This window comes from Nylanderia fulva, unplaced genomic scaffold (genome assembly GCF_048542155.1).
Source record: "Nylanderia fulva isolate GAGA-0341 unplaced genomic scaffold, ASM4854215v1 Scaffold38, whole genome shotgun sequence".
Taxonomy (NCBI): domain Eukaryota; kingdom Metazoa; phylum Arthropoda; class Insecta; order Hymenoptera; family Formicidae; genus Nylanderia; species Nylanderia fulva.
Genome location: NW_028190455.1, coordinates 1,917,024 through 1,937,049, shown reverse-complemented (window position 1 = coordinate 1,937,049; position 20,026 = coordinate 1,917,024). Strand labels below are relative to the sequence as shown.

The 20,026-nt window shown below is 34.8% G+C and overlaps 2 protein-coding genes across 7 annotated transcripts; one reads left to right on the top strand and one right to left on the bottom strand.

Annotated features, from left to right (window-relative positions):
• Positions 1–434: 434 nt before the first annotated feature.
• On the top strand, positions 435–6,532 carry CycY (cyclin Y). Of its 2 annotated transcripts, XR_003819612.2 has the most exons (5): positions 435–1,365; positions 1,480–1,700; positions 1,791–2,077; positions 2,221–2,580; positions 3,353–6,532. XR_003819612.2 is itself a non-coding variant. In XM_029303109.2 (4 exons), the coding sequence occupies exons 1-4, from the start codon at positions 1,134–1,136 to the stop codon at positions 2,507–2,509; spliced, it is 1,029 nt and encodes a 342-aa protein (XP_029158942.1). In that variant the 5' UTR covers positions 435–1,133; the 3' UTR covers positions 2,510–6,532. The 2 variants fall into 2 exon arrangements, 1 of the variants encoding a protein (XP_029158942.1); XM_029303109.2 differs by having other exon boundaries at positions 2,221–6,532.
• On the bottom strand, positions 4,941–19,733 carry LOC114931117 (uncharacterized). 5 transcript variants are annotated; one of them, XM_085485585.1, is made up of 20 exons: positions 19,523–19,733; positions 18,529–18,723; positions 18,219–18,277; positions 17,841–18,024; positions 17,564–17,736; positions 17,047–17,163; positions 16,710–16,835; positions 16,507–16,631; positions 15,956–16,326; positions 14,693–15,536; positions 14,203–14,518; positions 13,312–14,106; positions 11,956–12,870; positions 11,416–11,790; positions 11,169–11,269; positions 9,683–10,908; positions 9,053–9,446; positions 8,631–8,735; positions 8,427–8,552; positions 4,941–7,963 (listed from the first exon to the last, which is right to left on the bottom strand). In XM_085485585.1, exons 2-20 carry the CDS (start codon positions 18,697–18,699, stop codon positions 7,428–7,430), a joined length of 7,059 nt encoding a protein of 2,352 aa, XP_085341711.1. In that variant the 5' UTR covers positions 18,700–18,723; positions 19,523–19,733; the 3' UTR covers positions 4,941–7,427. The 5 variants fall into 5 exon arrangements, with proteins under 5 accessions (XP_085341711.1, XP_085341708.1, XP_085341710.1 ...); XM_085485582.1 differs by having other exon boundaries at positions 15,956–16,631; XM_085485584.1 differs by having other exon boundaries at positions 15,956–16,610.
• Between the last annotated feature and the right edge of the window lie 293 nt (positions 19,734–20,026).

Genomic DNA, 20,026 nt, shown 5'->3' with positions numbered 1-20,026 from the left:
GAGCCTCTCTTTTGGCCCCGAACTATTTCTTTCTAGAAGGCATTTAATTCCTTCGATGACTATATATAGGGAATCCATTTTAATTGACCATCCTCAACAACTGTAACATTAGAAAATTCAAGATAATATTTCGAGAGCTTTCCAAAACACTATAATAAAATATATGTGTGTTAATTACTTTTTGAGTTATGAGATAAAAAAGATTTTTAGAGCTGGTCAATTACAACGGGACACCCTGTACATAACTATAAGGCTCATTCTACAAATAGGTTGCCAGTTTGACAGTTGCGGATCGACCAATCAGCTGACAGCTCGCCTCGCTCCGATTAGTCGATCAGCTGACAGGTCGCCTCGCTCCGATTGGTCGATCAGCTGACAGGTCGCCTCGTTCCGATTGGTCCGTAGTTGTGAAACGGCAGTTGTCATTTCCAATCTATTGTGAAATGACACTATACATCGTGGTGGAAGTCGGTGAAGAGGCGAGAAATTCGGTTGTGTGCGACTTCTCGGAGCGCTTTCACGCGAGAGCAAGTGAACGCGAAGGGAGGGCGAAACAAAGGGGGGTGAAACGCGCTTTCGGACGAGAATGGAATTATCGCGCGGCGACAATGAACCGCGTTACGAATCGCGGCTGTGAACGAACGTGCGCCACTTCACCAGGGTTGTTAACCATAGCAGCAGCAGCAACACCGGGAACGGCGAGATCGGCCGGCACTTTTCCGAGGCGCCTCGTTCTCTGACGATCGTCCCTGGATAATAAACGATCGTCGTCTCTCCGCGGAAGAGAGAGAGCAGGGTGCTCCCTTGTTCTCGGCTCGAAACGGAGGACCGCGAGCATCTTCGTTCGCGCCGACAGAGATGAGTCAGACGAGCGGGCGGACGAATCGCGCAACTGTCATTCGTACGAGCGGCCCCGTCAGCTGATCGTTATTAAACAACGAGATGTGAGGTAGCGAGAGAGCGAGCTAATTCTTCTCTAGTCGAACACGTACGCATCACCGATTTCGATTATCATTATTGTTATTATTCGCGGCCTGATTCCTCCCGTATGCATTATTAACAAGTGACTTGAGAGTGCGAGACCTCGCGAAGAAGAAGGGCCGAGTTGTCGAGTTGAAATCTTACATGGCAACATGGGGAACAAGAATAGCTGCTGCGTGTACTCGAGTCCACAGGTCGGACGCAAGGAGATTGGGCCCGAGTGTGCCACGCGCAATTTGGAGGAACACTTGCCGGAGGGCGGGATCAGCGTTAATAATTTGCAACATATCAGTGAACGCGAGCCGGAAGACTGGGACTCCGATCCGTCGTTGCATCCGTGCGCGGGAACTATTTTCATGGAACGCTCGAAACAGGCGATAGAGAGTGGGTATTTCCTTGGGAAACTTTGCGAAAAAGGAGAAACTAGAATAAAAAGAAAAGAACAGATTTTATTGAACTTTGTGTGTTAATCTTTTTGTTTTTATTTCTTTTCTTTAGATGGTATGGTGAGAAAGAAGAGCCAACATCAGATAGCGGATACAAGGCCTTTGAAGAAGAGCAGTAGTTGCAGTACAATATATCTAGACGACAGCACGGTTTCACAACCTAATTTGAAAAATACCGTCAAATGCGTTGCCTTAGCTGTTTATTACCATATTAAGAATAGAACGTCACATCGACAAATTGATATATTTGATGAAAAGCTACACCCATTGACGGTAATTTAAATATAAACAGAATTAGATAATTGCAAAACTTTTCTTGCACTTGAGAAAGGCTAAACTAATAAATTATATATAATCTTTCAGAGGGATGGTGTTTCGGAAGATTATGATAAACACAATCCAGAGCATAAACAAATATATAAATTTATAAGGACTTTGTTTAATGCCGCTCAGCTCACAGCTGAATGTGCCATCATAACACTGGTTTATCTTGAACGCCTACTTACTTATGCAGAGATTGATATAACACCAGCTAATTGGAAACGAATAGTGTTAGGTGCTATTTTATTAGCATCTAAGGTTTGGGACGATCAGGCAGTATGGAATGTAGATTATTGTCAAATACTGAAAGATATCACAGTGGAAGATATGTAAGTTTTGTTTTAATTGTATTATTTAGTTTACTGTTATATATTTTTGTTTTACAAAAATGAAACAAGAATTAAAATTGTCAAAATATAAAATATAATTATCTGTCACTATCTTAATTGAATCATTCTGTATTTTTATTTAGGAATGAATTAGAGAGACAATTTCTGGAGATGCTGCAATTCAACATAAATGTTCCTTCAAGTGTATATGCCAAATATTATTTTGATCTTCGTACACTTGCAGAAGCGAACGAATTAACATTCCCTAGTGAACCTCTTAGTAAGGAAAAGGCACAGAAACTAGAAGCCATGTCCAGAGTTTACGAAGACAAAGTTACAGCTGAGGCTCTACGTACTGGTATTAAAAAATGGTCCAGCTTAGACAATGTATGCATAGGTGGACCTAGACGTAGCATTGCTATTTTATCTTAAATATAATATACGGATATATATGCGGATATCTCTCAACACAACGTGCATGAATTAATGTTCAGATCCTAAAGGTATGTGAAATATTTTAGCAATTATTAAATTATCGATCAATTTTAATCATTGAAAAAAAATGTTTAGATTACCCTACATTTTTGTTACATTTCTATTTAATTATTGTGAAGAATGTTTGATGTATTATATATACATCTTTACAAATTATTTTATACTGTTCGAGTTAAATGTCTAAATATCGCATGTACCATATGTATCACTAAGTTGTATCATAATGGAAAATTTTTCATTGCAAATTTCGTTTGCAATCACAATCTTAAATTTAATTGCAGTATCTTCTAGTTATAAGACCGTTTAGGATCGAGGCGCAGATCTTTTATACCTTCCAGGAAATTGTTTTATGAGTCTTGCCATTAGCTCGTGAACCGGAAATGTGAACGAGATAGAACGACATATGATCGATGTTGGCTATTTTAGCTTCCGACATCAGATATGATTCATTCTCTCGAGAAACGAGAAGAGTAATCGCAATCTCATATAACAAAAAATGGTCTTATAATCGGAAGATACTCTCTGTATATATGTACTCTAAAATTTAGATATCTCTCAATTTGTTATAACTTCCAATGCATTATCTACGCATTAGAAAATTCGAGAGACATTTCAATAGAAAACAAATTTCGAATTTATCGGCTTTTTTGTTTTTAATTGAAACAATTCTTAATCGCTTCGATTAATCGCGTTATTAACTGCTAATTACGAAAAACTAGAATTATTATAATCTTGTTTGTCGTATATATTGATGAATATATTTCCATTGCTTATGCAAAGATTCTACTATCTGGGACCTTGTAATGTGGATATAATAAAGCATACGAGAATGAAGCGCACTGACGAAGCAAAACGGTGAGAAAAGTAAAGTCGTTTTATATAGTCGTAGCATTATCTGTACTGTCCTTATATAGGAGAGAAAATAACTTGTGATATATATTAGTCAACTATTCATTATCCAAAGCATTTTATATATTGACTGAAGTTAATAAGAATCAAATCTACGGCTGACTTACTAGTAACATTCTAAAAAAGCGAAAATACACAGCATGCTACACGCTAAAATCATCGATATTTGTTCGGAGTACGCTAATTAAAATTTGCAAACCAAAGCAAAATAATGCACATTATCTTGGTATGTTCAAATTATTTTTAAGTATGTATCTTTTTTATCTTTCCGCCTATCTCGCTGTTTTCTACATCGAAAAATTATCGAATGAAATTATCATGGAATTTAAAAATTATATTTCTTTTTTATAACCGTAATAACATTCTAACATTCTTTCATTTTTTTGCTACAGCTTTTTAATGTAAATACGCCGTTTATCTGTTTTACTTTGATTCAGAGAATAATTTTAGAATTTTCTTTCTCTTCATTCTCAAATATTTGTATAACAATATTATGTAACAGTTAGCTGATATAAAAGGAGTTTTCGATACTTAATTAATTTGAATTATCAAATTTTATATATGGACAACTATGTATTTTGGATAATTTAGTACATATATACATAAGAAAGAACACCATTTACACATGTAATAATAAGCATATAATAGTATAATACATTAGTAAATCAGCCTTTATAAACTTATTAGAAATGAAAAGCACGTTAATCTGAATCATTGCTTTTATATGGCGCTACTTCCATTTACAAGAATTTTCAATTTTAGATAATATGCGAGATAAATATAAATCATGATATTAGTATCTTTATTTCCATAATATTATATTCAGTCAAGTAATAATATTAAATTTGATTCATGTAATCACACAATTTACATTCTATCAAAATTGTTGAAAAAGAAGTTAATTTGATTAAGTCCCTTTTCTTATTTGTTCTTACTTCTTTTCTTAACATATAATGCATCTTTTTAATATTCTTTCTGTGAATGAATATATATTCACACAAAGATATATTGCATAATTATTTTTATTAATATAATTTCATATGCATAATAAAAAGTCGCAAAGTGATGATTCCTATGGCCATAAATTGCTATAAAAGATTAAAACCTGACAGCTATGTGTATTTGTTTCGTAAAGCACTCAAGTAATATCTTGTAAAGATCTCGTCCAGGAACACACACGCTCACTGAAAAAAAGGAAAAAAGATGAAAAAGATATGGATTTTTTATATCATACATCTTACACTATAATATGACCAAGGTCAGATTGAGATACCATTAATGTAATTGTGTATCATACGCCACTAATTGACTTGTGTATGATATAATTTAATATTTTGTACCTATACCGATTAGAACTTTAAATATAAGATAGTCTTATATTGTACCACGACTGGTTATGTCTATAAGAATTAAACTATAATATCTGAAGTTCCGTTGGATTTTCAGAATGCGGTTGGAGTAAAAGCAATTACAATTTATTATTATTTTTATATTTTATTACACGAAAGTGTCAGAGAGTATTGTAATGATCGAACTTAAAAATAGAGAGAGACTGTAGTAGAGCGACTGTAAGTCCAATCGATGTGCGCGATCGAGAGGAAACGAAGTAGCAGCGTACATTCTTAGCTTTTAATAGCATATTGTATAATATACCGGATGATAAAAGCGGTAGTGTAACATATCTGCAATTTCTGTCCAGAGATTACAATTTTTTATTTTTTGCTGTCAGATTTATATAAAAATATATTTTTACTGCACTAACAGACACAAAATACAAGACAGCTACATTCGTATTATTGTATTATGTATGCTGCAAAGAAATATTGAAGCTTGTAATCACCGAGCAATTACTGTGCGATGCCAAAATGATTGTTAAAATTATATTGTATAGACTGTTGCACATACACACACACGAACACACACATAAATGTATACTGCACCGTGGAATTTTCCTTCGCTTTACGCTAATTTCTTTACGATAAAATTAAATCTTCATAAATTTTCAGGTGCATGACTATTTTTATAAATAGAGATTCATTAATAAAGACAATCTTCAAGTCTTATTGCGTCCTGTAAATAAATTGCTGAATTTCGCGTAAGGTTCATATAAATCATGTGTATCATAAATCGAACCACTTTGTTAGTCGTTACTTAAAAGTATATAACATATGTATTTACGCTTGAAGGCAATATTTCAAAGGATCGCCTTTAAGTCTTCCATCCTAGCGTCTGTATAGAGTCCTACAATTTTTAACTCTTTCTCTTCATGTGTAATAAATATTAACATTTTATTATGACCGATGCTTTTGTAACATGAATTTGTGATAAATAGCTATACCGATATATATTAATATTGTTTTGTATATATACCCGCATAAAACGTGCTGTCTATTTTCACTCTGTAAATTACTTTATTGTCCGATCACACAAAGTGACAAGTATTATAAGACTATTAAAATTTATACTCTGTCGCATTTTTCGCTTTCAATTGAAAAGCAAAAATCTTCTTGTCGAATACAAAAATTAATGCTTTTGCTTAAGTGTTTTCAAATAATTGTCGCATGCAAAGTGTACGTTTTTCTCTCTTGGATATGTAAGATCTATATTATTTACGTCTTTAATATATATATATATTTTTTTAATATCTATCTTTTTATCCGAAAAATAACACGAAAGCGTAAAAAAGTGATAAATGTGCGCATACATATATGGCAGTAAGATGCATAAATCGTGAGCTTTTTGCAAAGAAATTATTATTAATAACAATTATACACACAGAAATACAATTATAAGTTATTCGGTTATGTATACAATAGTTGTATGTTGAAATTCGATAATTGTATACACAAACGGAGCCATTTTCGTCTCTCTCTCTTTCTCTCTCTAAACCGCCAAATTTCACGAAAAAAAATCACTCAATTTCCTAGAAAAATAAAATTGTGCCTGAAGTCATTTACTTAATTAACATGTACATTTGCATTTGTATTGTATGCCAAAATTTTTAACATGTGTATGTATGAAACGAATATACACGAAATTTTAATAAACATCTCATCTTAGTACAGAAATAAAATGAATAAATCTTATCTTTATTTCAAAATTAAGTTTGTAAAATATATGTTTTTAATCAGCGATGTGATTCAGTTAATAAATTACAAAAATTCGCCAGAATAAATATATTGCAGAGATTTATATGGCACGAAATTTCTCTCTTTTGTTATGGTTAAGAACAATAAAAGCAGCAAAATGCATTTTAAGTGATTTATTTGACAGCACTAGCGCGCATTCATTGATCAGTAAAGTATATATATGTATATATGTATATGTGTATCTGTTTTATGCATATATACACAATGTATATATATACATATATATATATGTCGATATATATATATATATATATATATTTACTGATACTATATAATATATAATTCATAATTTGTAATCAGTTCTATTTTCATACTATATTCTAACAGAAGCTTTCATAAAAAGAAAGTCAACTTGTATTACATATTTAATCTAACAAAAACAATGCAAAGTCTTTTTAAATTATATACGAATAGAAAATTGCATAAACTATACAGTAATCAAACATATATTATTATATCTACACATTTTGCGTTTTTTATATACTTGGTTCGAGTAATAAAAAAGCAATCTGTGACAGAGAATTAAATATAAATATCATAGCACATTGCGGTCTGAAATTTATCATCGTCCAATCTATCAGGTTTTGATAATTGATTGATGATAAAAACATCGTTATTCATCGTTCGTTATGCATCAATATCCTAGATTCTTCCTTACAATCTACCAAAAAGAAGTTTAGTGCGAATCGCGATACTGCATTATGTCGTACGCGTATGACACATTTATAGAAAGCATCATTATAATACGTAGAGAACGTCTTTACTTTCTTCTCTGTCTACGATGGGCGCACACGGAATCACTGCAGAATATTTAACTGTCCGGTATTTGTTGCATAAATCATCCCTTGACCCGGCTCCGGCGCCCATCTGATGCAGTTTAGGCTGATGTAGCCGGAGCTTTCTCGATTGTTCTGCAACAATTCCCGAATAAGCACCATACTTTCCCTGTTACGTTTAATATCTAGTTCGGTTCTCATTCGTATTCGCCAGTCTTGAACCTGCGGCCTGTAATCGCTGGCTGTAACGTTATTGTTGTTGTTTCGTCTGATATTATTTGTAGAGATGTTATCGTCGAGAATCTCGTCAGGGGAATCGTATGCAGATTCCGCAGCCGAATCCATCGATGAGGCAGTCTTCTCGTCGTCAGGCTGCTTCTCTATTAATTTATAAATTAGAGCCATCGGAAATGGCCTAGTGGGGATATGAACTCTGCGTCCCAGCCCTACTAAGAGATGCTGTTGCGTTGGTGACATCGAGACAGATACTACCGTTTGATCAATCTTCGTCGAATAAATCCTTTCTCCCAGTGTTTCCCACTGCAGACTGTAAATACCTGAATCAAAAGTAATAAATCATATGTAATCTTATTTTTTCATAATAAAATTTTAATAAAAATTTTTATTTTACTTTATTTAATTTATACGTAAAAAATTGCACAGAAATACAGAAAAAACAATCTGTTCAATACTTATTGTACTATTCTGGTATAATACTAGAATAGTATTTAACCTTTAAAAAGTTTAAAATATATATTTTCCTGCAAGATGTTATTGAAGCGAAAAAGATGCGATATAAAAATAATAATCAAAGAAAAATTATCTCTTTAAAATAAAGAAAATTATCAAGTCATATTTGTTGCAAAATGTGTTAATATTTTGAAAGACATTACATTCACTACATTACATTATCTACATTATATTACACAAATAAAAAAATGTTGTGATGAAATTAGCAGTGTTTTCCAAAATTGGAAAATACTGCTAATTCTATCACTACAAATAAATCAATATACTTACCTAACATCGTAGTTACGTTAATACGACCCGATGGCGAAAGAGTTGCTAGTAATTTTCCATCCGCAGATATATCGATACAGGCATCATTATGAATCTTACACTCGCGTACCACAACGTTTTTGTCAGCTGAAAAATCACATATATAATGAAATACAGAAAAGGAGAAATTTATATTTTCCAATGTTATTATAATATTTTACTTACAATCTGTAATATCAGGTATATCACCATTAGAAAAGTCCCAAGCTTGTACCCGATAACTCTGCACTTCTAAAGTTGAATTGAACGACATGCCCACTGGTATATGTTCTAAGAAATAATATATGTCTATGTTTATTCAAAGATAATATAATTTTACATGAAAAAATAAAGTAAACAGACTATTCTATGGCAAAATATCTATGTTAAAGTTATGTACAGCTCAAAATAGAGAGAGTATTATTAATTTTCCAAATGTTTATTCCAAACATGAATTAAATGAATTAAAAAACAAACTTTGCATAGAAGAAAATACTATTCTCTATTTTTAAAAATTTTAAGTTACCCTCTCTAATTTCTCTCTCTTTCTAACTGTACCAATAAGAGATAACTCGCGACATGTGTCTACTTCAATTTAAAAAAATTACCAATGTCCAAATATTCATTATCATTTGAAGGATCTTGTCCTCCCTCTCCTTCGCCTCCTGCTCCTCCTCCACCAGTTCCATCATCGCCACCGCCACCACCTCCACCACCAGCACCTCCACTACCGCCACCACCAGCACCAGCACCTCCAACACCTCCAGCACCTCCACCTCCACTACCAGCACCAGCACCGCCACCGCCACTGCCACCACCGCTGCCACTGCTATTGCCACCGCTTCCACTGCCACTGCCACTGCCACCATCACCACCACCGCCGCCACCACCAGCAGGATTGGCAGTAGCACCTTCTCCAATCCGTGATCCTCCATTCGCCGTGAATTCGGAAAACCGAGGTATAAAAACAGGTCCAAATCGATTGCGCCAGAAGGCCAATACCTAAAAGATTGAAGAATAATATGTAAAGAATCTTATCTTTTTCGCAATGACTGAATCATTTATAAATTTAAAGGTCAAGACAATAAAGTGATTTATAATAAATGTGTTCTGTAAATTATACATTATATTTGTAAATTATTTAAATAAAAAATTCATGAAATAAGATTAATCATCGAAATTAATAATCGACTATATGAATAAGATCATATAAAAGTAAAAGATTTAATGTGCTATACCCTATTTCTGTTGTTGTTCGAGATTCCAGCCCAACCTCCGGATTGTACAGTCGATTCGTTTGTCCGATCGCTGTTCCTGTTCTCGGTATTGTGGACGAAGTTATTGTACGGAGGAAGTACGTACGGAGGAAGCATATGCGACGTCGGGATCGGCGGGGTGTTGTGTCTTCTTCGAAGAGTACCAGGCATATTGTCAAAATCATTCACCGGCACGCTGTTCACTTGTAGTTCGGGCACGTTAAATTCCCGCCGAAGAGACGCGCCTTCCCTACCGTGAAGAAATCTGCGATTGTTAGGCGAGTTTGAGTAACTACTCGAGTCAGAATTGCCGTATCTGTGCAAAGAGTGACGCTCGAATGACGCGTCTCGCGCATTTTGACGACTGCCGACCGCGAGCCACCGAAGTCTCTGCGTGGGCGATCTGAAGCTACTCTGTTCGTCTCCCGACGAGGAGACGTAACTCCTCCAGTTCTCGTTGCTAAGCCCGCTTTCCCTTTCCTGAGAATTTCTCGCTTCGTCGACGCGTCTTCTCATCGTCGGTTCGGACACCGTGGCAATTCTGTAATTTCGTCGATAGCTGTCGTACAAGTTTAGCGATTCACGCGAATTATGGGCAGCGTCAAGCATTCGATTTTCAATTCCCGTCCTGACCTCGTCGTTGTCGATCGAGCTGCTACTCTGAATTCTCTCCACGATACTCTGCACCTCCGCTGAGAGAGCATGCTCGGAAGTCGAGTGCCGATTATCTTCATTTTGAGCATTATCGTCATAATTGCTGTCATCACCATTGTTATCGTTGCTAGGTGCAGCCACTACTGGATCGCTTTGATTCTCGGATGAATTATTATTATCGATTTGCGTCGATCTCCGATGAAATAGCCGCTTCAATTGCTGCGCCATGAGGCTGAAACGTCTATTACTTCTGTTTAACGAGAGGAGATCCTCCACGGGATCGCTGTTTGATGTGCTCGGCATATTACGGAGTCTCGGAAACCACTCTCTATCTGTATTTCGCCTCGATGTGTTATCATTCCAACGATTGTTCTCTGTCTGCAGACTACTGTCGACGCTGTTGTTATTACGCGTCCCCTCGTTCTGGTTGTCAAGCGATAAATCGCTAGTGAACGATCTGTATTGACTAGATTCCAGTTCGCGTCTCGTTATTACTAACTGTGCTAGTAGTAAATCTGTTAATTCCAGCGCCAGGTGTAACAGCACATACAGTTCTGAAAAAAAAATGGAAAACGGATAAATTAATAATCGAGAAATGAGCGATTTTATTCCAAAATGTGAAAAATGTAGTTTTGAAAACGTAAAATTTCACAAATTTAAAATTTTTTTAGACTAAAACTAAAAATATTTGCACCTACTTATCTTATTTAATTTTTTCGCTTTACTTATTTCATGTAATTTTTTTTTTCAAATTATATTGTTAACAATCTGTAATGTGTTTTATATATATTTTTTTAATAGATTTTAAACTTACTATACATCTGTTCATAGAGAACATTGTTTTGGGAGCCATTTCCTGATCTTGTTACTTCAAAGAATTGAATCAAGGACCTCACCATTAATCCAAGGACTTGTCTGAAACATCATTTTAACATAACATGTTGATCATTGATAATTCTTTCATTAACATATATTGCTTGATATTTAATGTTTTATATATATGTATATATAAAATTATTATTATATATTAAACGTATAATTATTTAAAAAATTACATTCACCTAGCTCTTAATCTTGTAGCTTCACGAATCTCTTCCATTTCACGATTATCATTGTCTCTACTAGCTTCTGATCGACGATTATCACCATCTGATCCTCTATTAGTATTACTATTCCGAGCTAAAGCTCTCTGCTGTCGAACCAACGTTTCCAGTCGTAGAATCATCTTTTGTAAATATTCAGACGTGTTCGAGCTTCGCGTTCTATCTCGAATATCCATATCTGCATCTAAATTGTCGTTGTTACTGCTGCTACTCTGAGATGTATTTCTGCGTAAATACGGTCTTCTGACATGATCGCAATGACGAAACGGATTATTTAACTGAGCTCTAAGATTTTGTCTCGTGCGGCGAAGCGTCATCAAATGTCTTAAATGTCTGAAAAAACAAATCATTATTATACGAAATTGTAATTTACTTAAAGAGATAATATATAATGTGTTTGATTTTATATTTTTACTAGCGAAAAATGTAAGTATTTTAATACTTTTAAAACCAAACACGCTGTATATATTTCTGTAGAATATATCTGTATTTCTTCACCTGAGATGTTTCTGTTTACGTTGTCTATTATTAGCGAGCCACGCTTTAAAAGTTGAACTCGTTCCATCCTGATTCGATGAACTTTGCGCAAGAGAATCAGCGTTGACGTTATCATCGTTGCCGTTATTGTTGTTGTTATTATTATTATCGTTAGCAATTGCGTCGCCCATCGAGGAATAATTAGCATTAGTATCCGATACTTGGGTCGATCTGCTGGAGCTGGCGCGATCAATACTGTTGACGAAGCTCGAGATGCTGGGTAACGGTTCCGTCGTCGTCGTTATCGCGGTGACAGCCGGCAAATTCGAGTTGGCTCCGATATTCGACACAACGCTGGACATACTTGGTAACTGCACATCACCGTCTGATGTTAAATTGGCGTATGTATGATCGTCATTCTTGGCTCGCGAAGACGCTCCATCGAGACGAGAGACGCAACTTCGACAGCGAGGTCTTGCATATAAACCATCTAGCATCTCGTTCAGCTTGAGACGCTGCATCCGTCGTAATTCGGTGTCGCTAGGTAACAGATTCGAGAGACTTATATTGGTTGTGCTCTCTTCGACGTTACGATTCCCGGACGACGTGGGCTCGTCCTCGTAATTTCCATCGGGATCAGGTATTCCCCTCGAGGTCGACGGTTGACTCTGATCCACGTAGGATCTGGCCTCACGATCGTTCTCGCTGTTCTCCCTCTGATAGTTCTCTAGAAGAGCTTTCTTGAAATTCTTCGCCGATTCGTTCGATGAACTCGCAGCGTTCGATGTTGATGGACCAGGATTGTCTCTCTGCGCCTCCGTTTGATCATTGTTCTGCCTTTCTATGCGAACCGTCACGTGTAACGAGCGTATTTGTCGTTGTAGATCTTCCCACATTTTTCGCACTTGACACAACTGAACTATTTCTAAGCGTGCTCTGTCAATAAAATTGAGAAAAATTGTTATTTTCGTCGAAAGAACGATGGAAAATATTTTAACTGCATTCTTTCAAATATAATTATTTTCTAATATACTGTTTTACTAGTTTAATGTTTCATAAGAATATTCCAACTCTAATTTGTTTATTTAATATTTTGTATTCATTCTAATTATGGATAAAAAACCTTTCTCTTTCTCAAAAGAACTATGCAATAATTTTTCTGAAAGTTGCAGTTTTGCAGTTAAAACATTTTTTATTAAACATTACACATATGAAAATTCACGAAAAATTTAACTAATAAGTTTAACTATTGTAGCAGATAACTACTATGTTATTTACTTTAAAAATACTATAAATTTTTATTTAAAAGACACGCTCCGATTTCGAATGCTGACCAATATTTCTGACATGTTAAAATATGTGCGTTCATAAACTTACCGGCATAAACGATGCATGTTGTCGATATGACGACTAAGCAATTGAATTCCTTGCCGAACTCCTAGTGAACTTTCTCTCGGATCTATATTGCCAGCGCCGAGTATTATTGGATCTAAATCACTAGAATCAAGATTTACATCATCTATATTTTGTTGATCCTCATTTTGTTCCTGATTTTGCTCCTGGTTTTGTCTGATTACCGTCGATCGAACGCTCTCGCGATCGGTTGCATCAGCGATTCTTGGAACGGGATCGTCAACATTTCCCGTTAATTCTATCGTATCTGCTACACCTGAATTAGACATTTGCGAGTGAGAATTGTTAGAATCACCGTCAATATTGGAGGATGTTTGATTTTGTTCCATTCTTTGAGATTGGTTTTCTCGCAAACTTCGAAACGGAAACAACGGTGGTTGCTCATAGCGAGTAGGATTCGCAGATACAGGCGATAACAGATGATTTCTTTGATCTCTATGTCTATCGTTGAAACTCTGATCCGCATTTTCCGAAGTAGATCGCGACTGAGTTTGTTCATTCGACAAGTCATTGTATTCCGTGTTCCTACTTGAATTGTCCAATTGTATCCATCGGCTAGTCCATCGACGGGAGTTTGAATTGCTGTTGGAATTTGTGTCGTCCAAATTTGAGTCTGAATTACTATTTTCTTCAAGAAGCCAATATCCATTCTCCGAATCATCCAAAGATGATACTTGTTGCCCAACGTTGTTGTTTTCTACCCGATCCGGCTGTAGTAAATTTCGCTGAATAGCATCTAGCACTCTCCTGAGTGAATTTCTAAATGTTAAAAATTTTGAACAAACACACATAAATAGAAAAGTTTTCTTGTAAGATAAAAAATATACATATAAATGATAAAATATAAAAATTTACCCTTGTCTATTCATGAATTCTGGAGACCTCGGTGTTTCTTGCGAGTTTTGTGCGATTCTTGATGTTCTATTATGCTGGACATTATTTCCGTTTGATTCGTTATTTAAATTGTTATCAAGAAGACTATTTCTGTCCGTTTCATCTAATCTGGAAGAACTAGCTGGAGCTTCTCGATTTTGCGAACTTGTTCGTTGTGTGATGGATTTCGGTACATTTAGCTGAAACGCCGAGTGGGTAGAAATTGTAAAATTAGATGCTCCATTGTTGGATGTCGCTGCTTGGGAAGAGCCTTCGTCACTTGATGATGAGTTACCACCTAAAATAATAAACAAATGTATAGTAATTATATCTGCATGTAATTTGTATGTAAAATCAAAATTATAGGTATACATGTTTCGAAATATTCTATAGATCTTGATAATATACATATATGTTAAAATTTAAAAAAAATCTCTGCTCTAAAGATTTATCCATATTTCTATGAAAGTACCGGTATGAGTTGGTATATAGGATAATGGCCCCAATTTACGCTTTCGTCGCCTCGGCGGTTCGTCCTCTGTGTTCGTGGCGTCGAATCGTCTTCTCATGGCCCTCGGCGTATTTCTCGACGAAGTATTCGCGTTCTCGTTACTATTTGCACTTTCGTGCCACGTTGCATCGTTCTCTTCGTTTTCTCCGACATAACTTGTGCTAGGAAGTCCACTAGATTCGGAATGTAAAGGCGTCCTCGATGATGCGGAACTGGTGCTGGGTACTTGTCCATCGTTTGACGTAAGAGCTCTCCATTCGGCATCGCTTAAATTCACCTGCGAAGGATCGGTCGCGACGTGACGATTTCGCGGCAGAAAACCGTACATCGCGAATTCGTCTCGCAGTCGTTCGATCCTGGAACTCGTGTTGGTAAATTGCGCCTCCATATTATTAAGCGCTTCGATCTCGTTGTTGAGAGCATTGCGAAGTAACTTGAGACGAGTATTCCGGTTGTTGGAATACTCGAATAAAGTTGTTGTTTGCCGTTGTAATCTCTCTCGTAGTTTCTGCAACCGCACCAGGCACGAACTATTATTCTCGGCGGCGGTATTCAGAGCCTCCCTCAAATTATGAAGGGTGGTTCCAATCTCCTCCTGCTCGCAACGTTCCATCAATAATCGCTGGTATCGTTGTAGATGCCTCTCTAGATTCGTGTTATTCTCTTGGGCGCTGGAATTCAATTCGTTTCTTAATCTTCGTATAGACGATTCAGTCGCCGCCGATGATTCATTTCTGTTATTATTAGACTCTTCCGAATTAGAGGATGTTTCTGGCATGTCCATGGGGTCCGTGCCACGATCAATCTAATATGAATTGATAGGGTTGTTTAATTATTTTTTTTAACTAAATCAAGTTAAATTTAATGACTTGTAAAATTAATTTAGTTACGTTAAAAATTGAGTTAAGATTAAATTAAGTTCATTTTTTTAAATATTATTTACATTAAAAATTAAAACGTCATAACTAATTTAAAATTTTTTAATTTGATTTGTTAATTTTTTTATATTCATTCTTAATTAACTAAGCTAAGTTAAAAGTTATTAACTTTTTCATTTAACTTCTAATTAAGTAACTAGTTACTATCCAACCTTAAATATATACAAATATTAGCTTGTATTAAAATTGTATGTGCATACACATTTTTAATACAAGCTACATTTAAAAAAAATTTTGTCTATAATTAGAGATGATAACACGTAATATATATATACATATAGCTCACCGTATCTCTGTTTCTGGAAATGTCAAAGTAACTTCTTACGAGCGTCACATATTGATCGACGAGATTCCTGTAGCATAAATTGATCCTCCTTTCCGGATCTTGAACATTCCTCCCGCGCAATCTTTCATCCACTCCGTCCCAAACGTTGTTCAATCGCTCGTACAATGTGTCCCTGAAGCGAGAATCGTTCGTCGCGTTAGCTTCCCGATCGCGACTCCTTGCCGAGCTGCTCGGAAAATCATCCTCGTTGCTGTCGTCCGCCGACTGTCTGTTTTCGACATTGTCCGCCGCATTCGCCGGATTGCTGGGTGGGCGAGGAGGATTTCTCGTGATATTCGATGAAGATGTAGCTTCGTTAGTTTGATTCAGTTCTACATCGTAAGGCAGAAAACTATTACGACGAATCTCAATTGTTACAGTACCGGATGGAGTACTTGCAGATTGAGCATTGTTACGAAACGACATAGCGGTTCTAAGTTGCCGTACTAGCTCATGATGTCTGTCGTTGCATCTACGTTGGCACGAAGGCCACCGTAGCATAGACATTGTACCTTCGGATAGATTACGGCGCCGTTGAAACCGCGCCTCTTCCTGCCGCGCACCATTCCTCAACTGTTGATGATGGGCGAATCGCGATAAGGTAGTTTCGTGACCTCTGCGCATAGACAGATACGCACTAAAAAAATTTTTATCCACAATTCGTATACTCTTTAATAAATTTTCATGTCATTTTAGCATCGTATAATTTAAATACCGGAAAGTTCTATCTGGGGTATGATTATCCGTCGACCCCCTTCCATATACAGAGCCATGATTCCACAAGTGCCAAGGTGAAAGTTCAATATCCGGAAAGCCTTCTCGCGGCTGATACCTAAAATTCCTATTTTTTGTGGAGAGGGGGAAATTTATAATACTTATATATAAAATACAATATCCGGTATTCAATTAATATAGTATTTTAATATATTCAAATTTTTTAAATTATGAAACTATAAGAAAGCATGTGTTTTTCTGATAGCACAATGTGTGTGATGAATAATATTATACTTATATCTATCTTTACATGCATAGAAAATCATGCTCTTACTCACATCAAACTAGTTCTAAGTAATTGTCCCACGGGAGCTCGATCCCATTGTGGTTGAACTTGTGGTGTATTTGCAATTCCTGTGATTAGTTTTCTTCCTAAATTGTCAAAAGCTACATATCTGTAATTTTCATAAAGCTGTCAAATATTAAGTTGTGTGAATAATCTAAAATAAGTCGAAGAATTTAGAATACACATAGAGAGTACCTATAATAAAAATTGATTTGTAATATTTCTTATCTCTCTCTATCAATATCATTCCAAATAATAAGCATACAAAATATTGACAAAATAAAAAAATATTGTAAATTGTAATTTGTATATAATTAACAGAGAAATGAAATAATCTATATTACTGCCAAAATTGAATTGTTTGATGAAATGCACTTCTTGTCTATTTAAATAAATGTTCCTACATTTTCAATTCCCTTTTCCTTAGAAGGAAAATTGTGAAAAAGGCATAAATTGTCATCCTTACATTTTTTTTTATTAATTTGTACAATCTAATTTAAAATAGATACCTCACTTTTTCCTTGTCAGTCTTTGTAGCAGCTACAGCAAAAGGTTGAGACTTACTCCAATCCCAAAAATGAATTTCATTTGATGTCGCTATAACTAATAATCTTTCAAATGGATGGAACGTAAGCGAGGCGATAACAGTATGACTATCAGTATTCCAGATTTCGCTACCACCCTACACAAACAAATTACAAATTTTTCCATCTACATTTGTAATTTTAAATTTAATCTACATTTTTAATAATTGATAAAAATTACATAGTTGAAAACTGTACTCACGCTTAAATCCCACACACGAACTTGACCTCCCAAACAGCCAGACGCCAAAATCTGACTCGAAGATGGATGGAAAGCTATGCACCATGGAGTACGTGGATGTCCGGACAGAGTTCTAATATTTCTTCCTGTTGTAATTTCCGTAACATAAACATTGTGATTCCCATGTGTAGATGCTACCATAGTCCTAAATTTTAATATTTTATTATGTTATGATATTATAATCCTACATTTTTTTATAATATTACTAATATAATAAAAAAATACTATCACTTATTATTACATAGATATTATATCTTCTTTTTCTTTAGTATTATTTCCTTCTAATAATTATGACAAAATATACTAACAATAAATATGTATTTAGCTTTTGTAGCTTACCCATCAGGACTGAAAACCATCAAAAATGTGGCTCTAGGAACACCAGGTATATTACATTTCTACAAATAAATGGATAATATTTATTATCTCTTTCTCATCTATATTATATTGTGTATTAACATTAGATACATTATTAATTTAGCCATCAGAAATTGATAAAGGACAATTATTGTTTATTTTGTAGAATATTGATTAATCGCATTACATACATCTATTTAGTTCTATTTCTCATAAATAAAGAGATATCAACTGAGAGTCAACATCTAATATACACTTTCTCTATACAAGTATATGTATAATAAGTACATACCAATTCCTTATGATCTCTTAACACTAGGTTTGCTTCAGCTATTGGCTCCAATTCACGCGTACTAGTTTTATGTGTTGTATATAATCCGAAATCTCTCAGCATTAAATTGCGCACTACATTGGGCGATTTGCCACGATGGATCAAATCTGGTCTCTTCTTAACCTTCCCCATTTAGGAAGATTGTCTTTGCAAGTTCTGGATAAAACACAAAATGCACAATAATCATTATCTTATATATATTATATATAGAACAATTCACTCTCTATTTAAGAAGATAATAATAAATCCTGATATACATTTTGACTTTTTACAAGTATATTTTCTATTTTATTGCCTTATTATTTCTCTTTCACAAGTATACTTCTTTCTTTATATATTTGATATATATTTATATACACAATTTTTTCTTTTACATATGTATATATATATATATATATATATATATATATATATAAATATTGAAATTCTATTTCAACATGTATAATAAAAAAAATGAAAAATTAATAACATAGATAGAAGCACTTTCAATTAACACGACCAAAAATATTCCACACAAATTATTGTATAAAATTAACAATACACACGAGTCAGTTAAGGTAGGTTAGACTTATAAGTATCCATACTAATCTTAATGAAATCTCGACAAAGAGCGAAACAATTAGACGAAAGAGATTAATATGTAGTATATATGTATATACATAACATATACATACATATATATATATGTATATATATGTATATATATATATACATACATATACACATATATATATATATATATATATATATTATATCCGGACATCGAGGATTAATAATAAAGAAGTTGATTACGTCAAAACGAACAAAGTGCATTAATTGCATAGCTGATCGCTGAAAGCGAGGCGTCACTCGAAAATAAATAGCAAGGAATGACTTCCGAGATGAACTTGCGGTTGTCGCGTGGTCGATTCGCTCGTCGTGTCCCTCTCTTGTACGGAAAAAGGTATCCCTTTACCTGCGAGAGTTATCGTGCTGTCGGAATCACTGACATCGGGCCAAATAAACGGGCTTTACCTCGCGTATACGGCAAACGTATTCCCGATTCTATCGAAACATCGTCCCGTCCTCCATTTAGCTTATTGGAGCTAATACACGAAACACTGAATCAGAGAGAGTTGGAAGCTCTGTTTTCGCGACCGATTAAATTCGTCGTGCATCGCTAGATGACGTTTGCGCCACGCTAATCTTTTGCATGATCTTACGATAATATAATATAAATAATTCAAACTTTTCTTCTCCTCTCTTTACGAAATTCTCGTGGAAAAATAAAAGCATAATTTTCGAAATTCAAATTTATGTTAACAACAACAAACATTTTGCTAACACATTAGAGTCTTTTAAAAAAACGTATTCGATCTTTTATTTTATCCGTATATAATACATGAAATTATTTTTTCTCTAATTATTTAAACATTTCACTTTTATAAAGTGTTGTATTTTACATAAACATATATATATA

Coding starts and splice junctions, on each gene's coding strand:
- LOC114931117 (XM_085485582.1), bottom strand. CDS start 18,699: ATGGGGAAGGTTAAGAAGAGACCAGATTTGATCCATCGTGGCAAATCG. Junction 14,519..14,692: donor CTATATACCAACTCATACCG/GTACTTTCATAG, acceptor TTATTATTTTAG/GTGGTAACTCATCATCAAGT. Junction 11,270..11,415: donor GCTACAAGATTAAGAGCTAG/GTGAATGTAATT, acceptor ATGATGTTTCAG/ACAAGTCCTTGGATTAATGG.
- CycY (XM_029303109.2), top strand. CDS start 1,134: ATGGGGAACAAGAATAGCTGCTGCGTGTACTCGAGTCCACAGGTCGGA. Junction 1,701..1,790: donor AAAAGCTACACCCATTGACG/GTAATTTAAATA, acceptor ATAATCTTTCAG/AGGGATGGTGTTTCGGAAGA. Junction 2,078..2,220: donor GATATCACAGTGGAAGATAT/GTAAGTTTTGTT, acceptor ATTTTTATTTAG/GAATGAATTAGAGAGACAAT.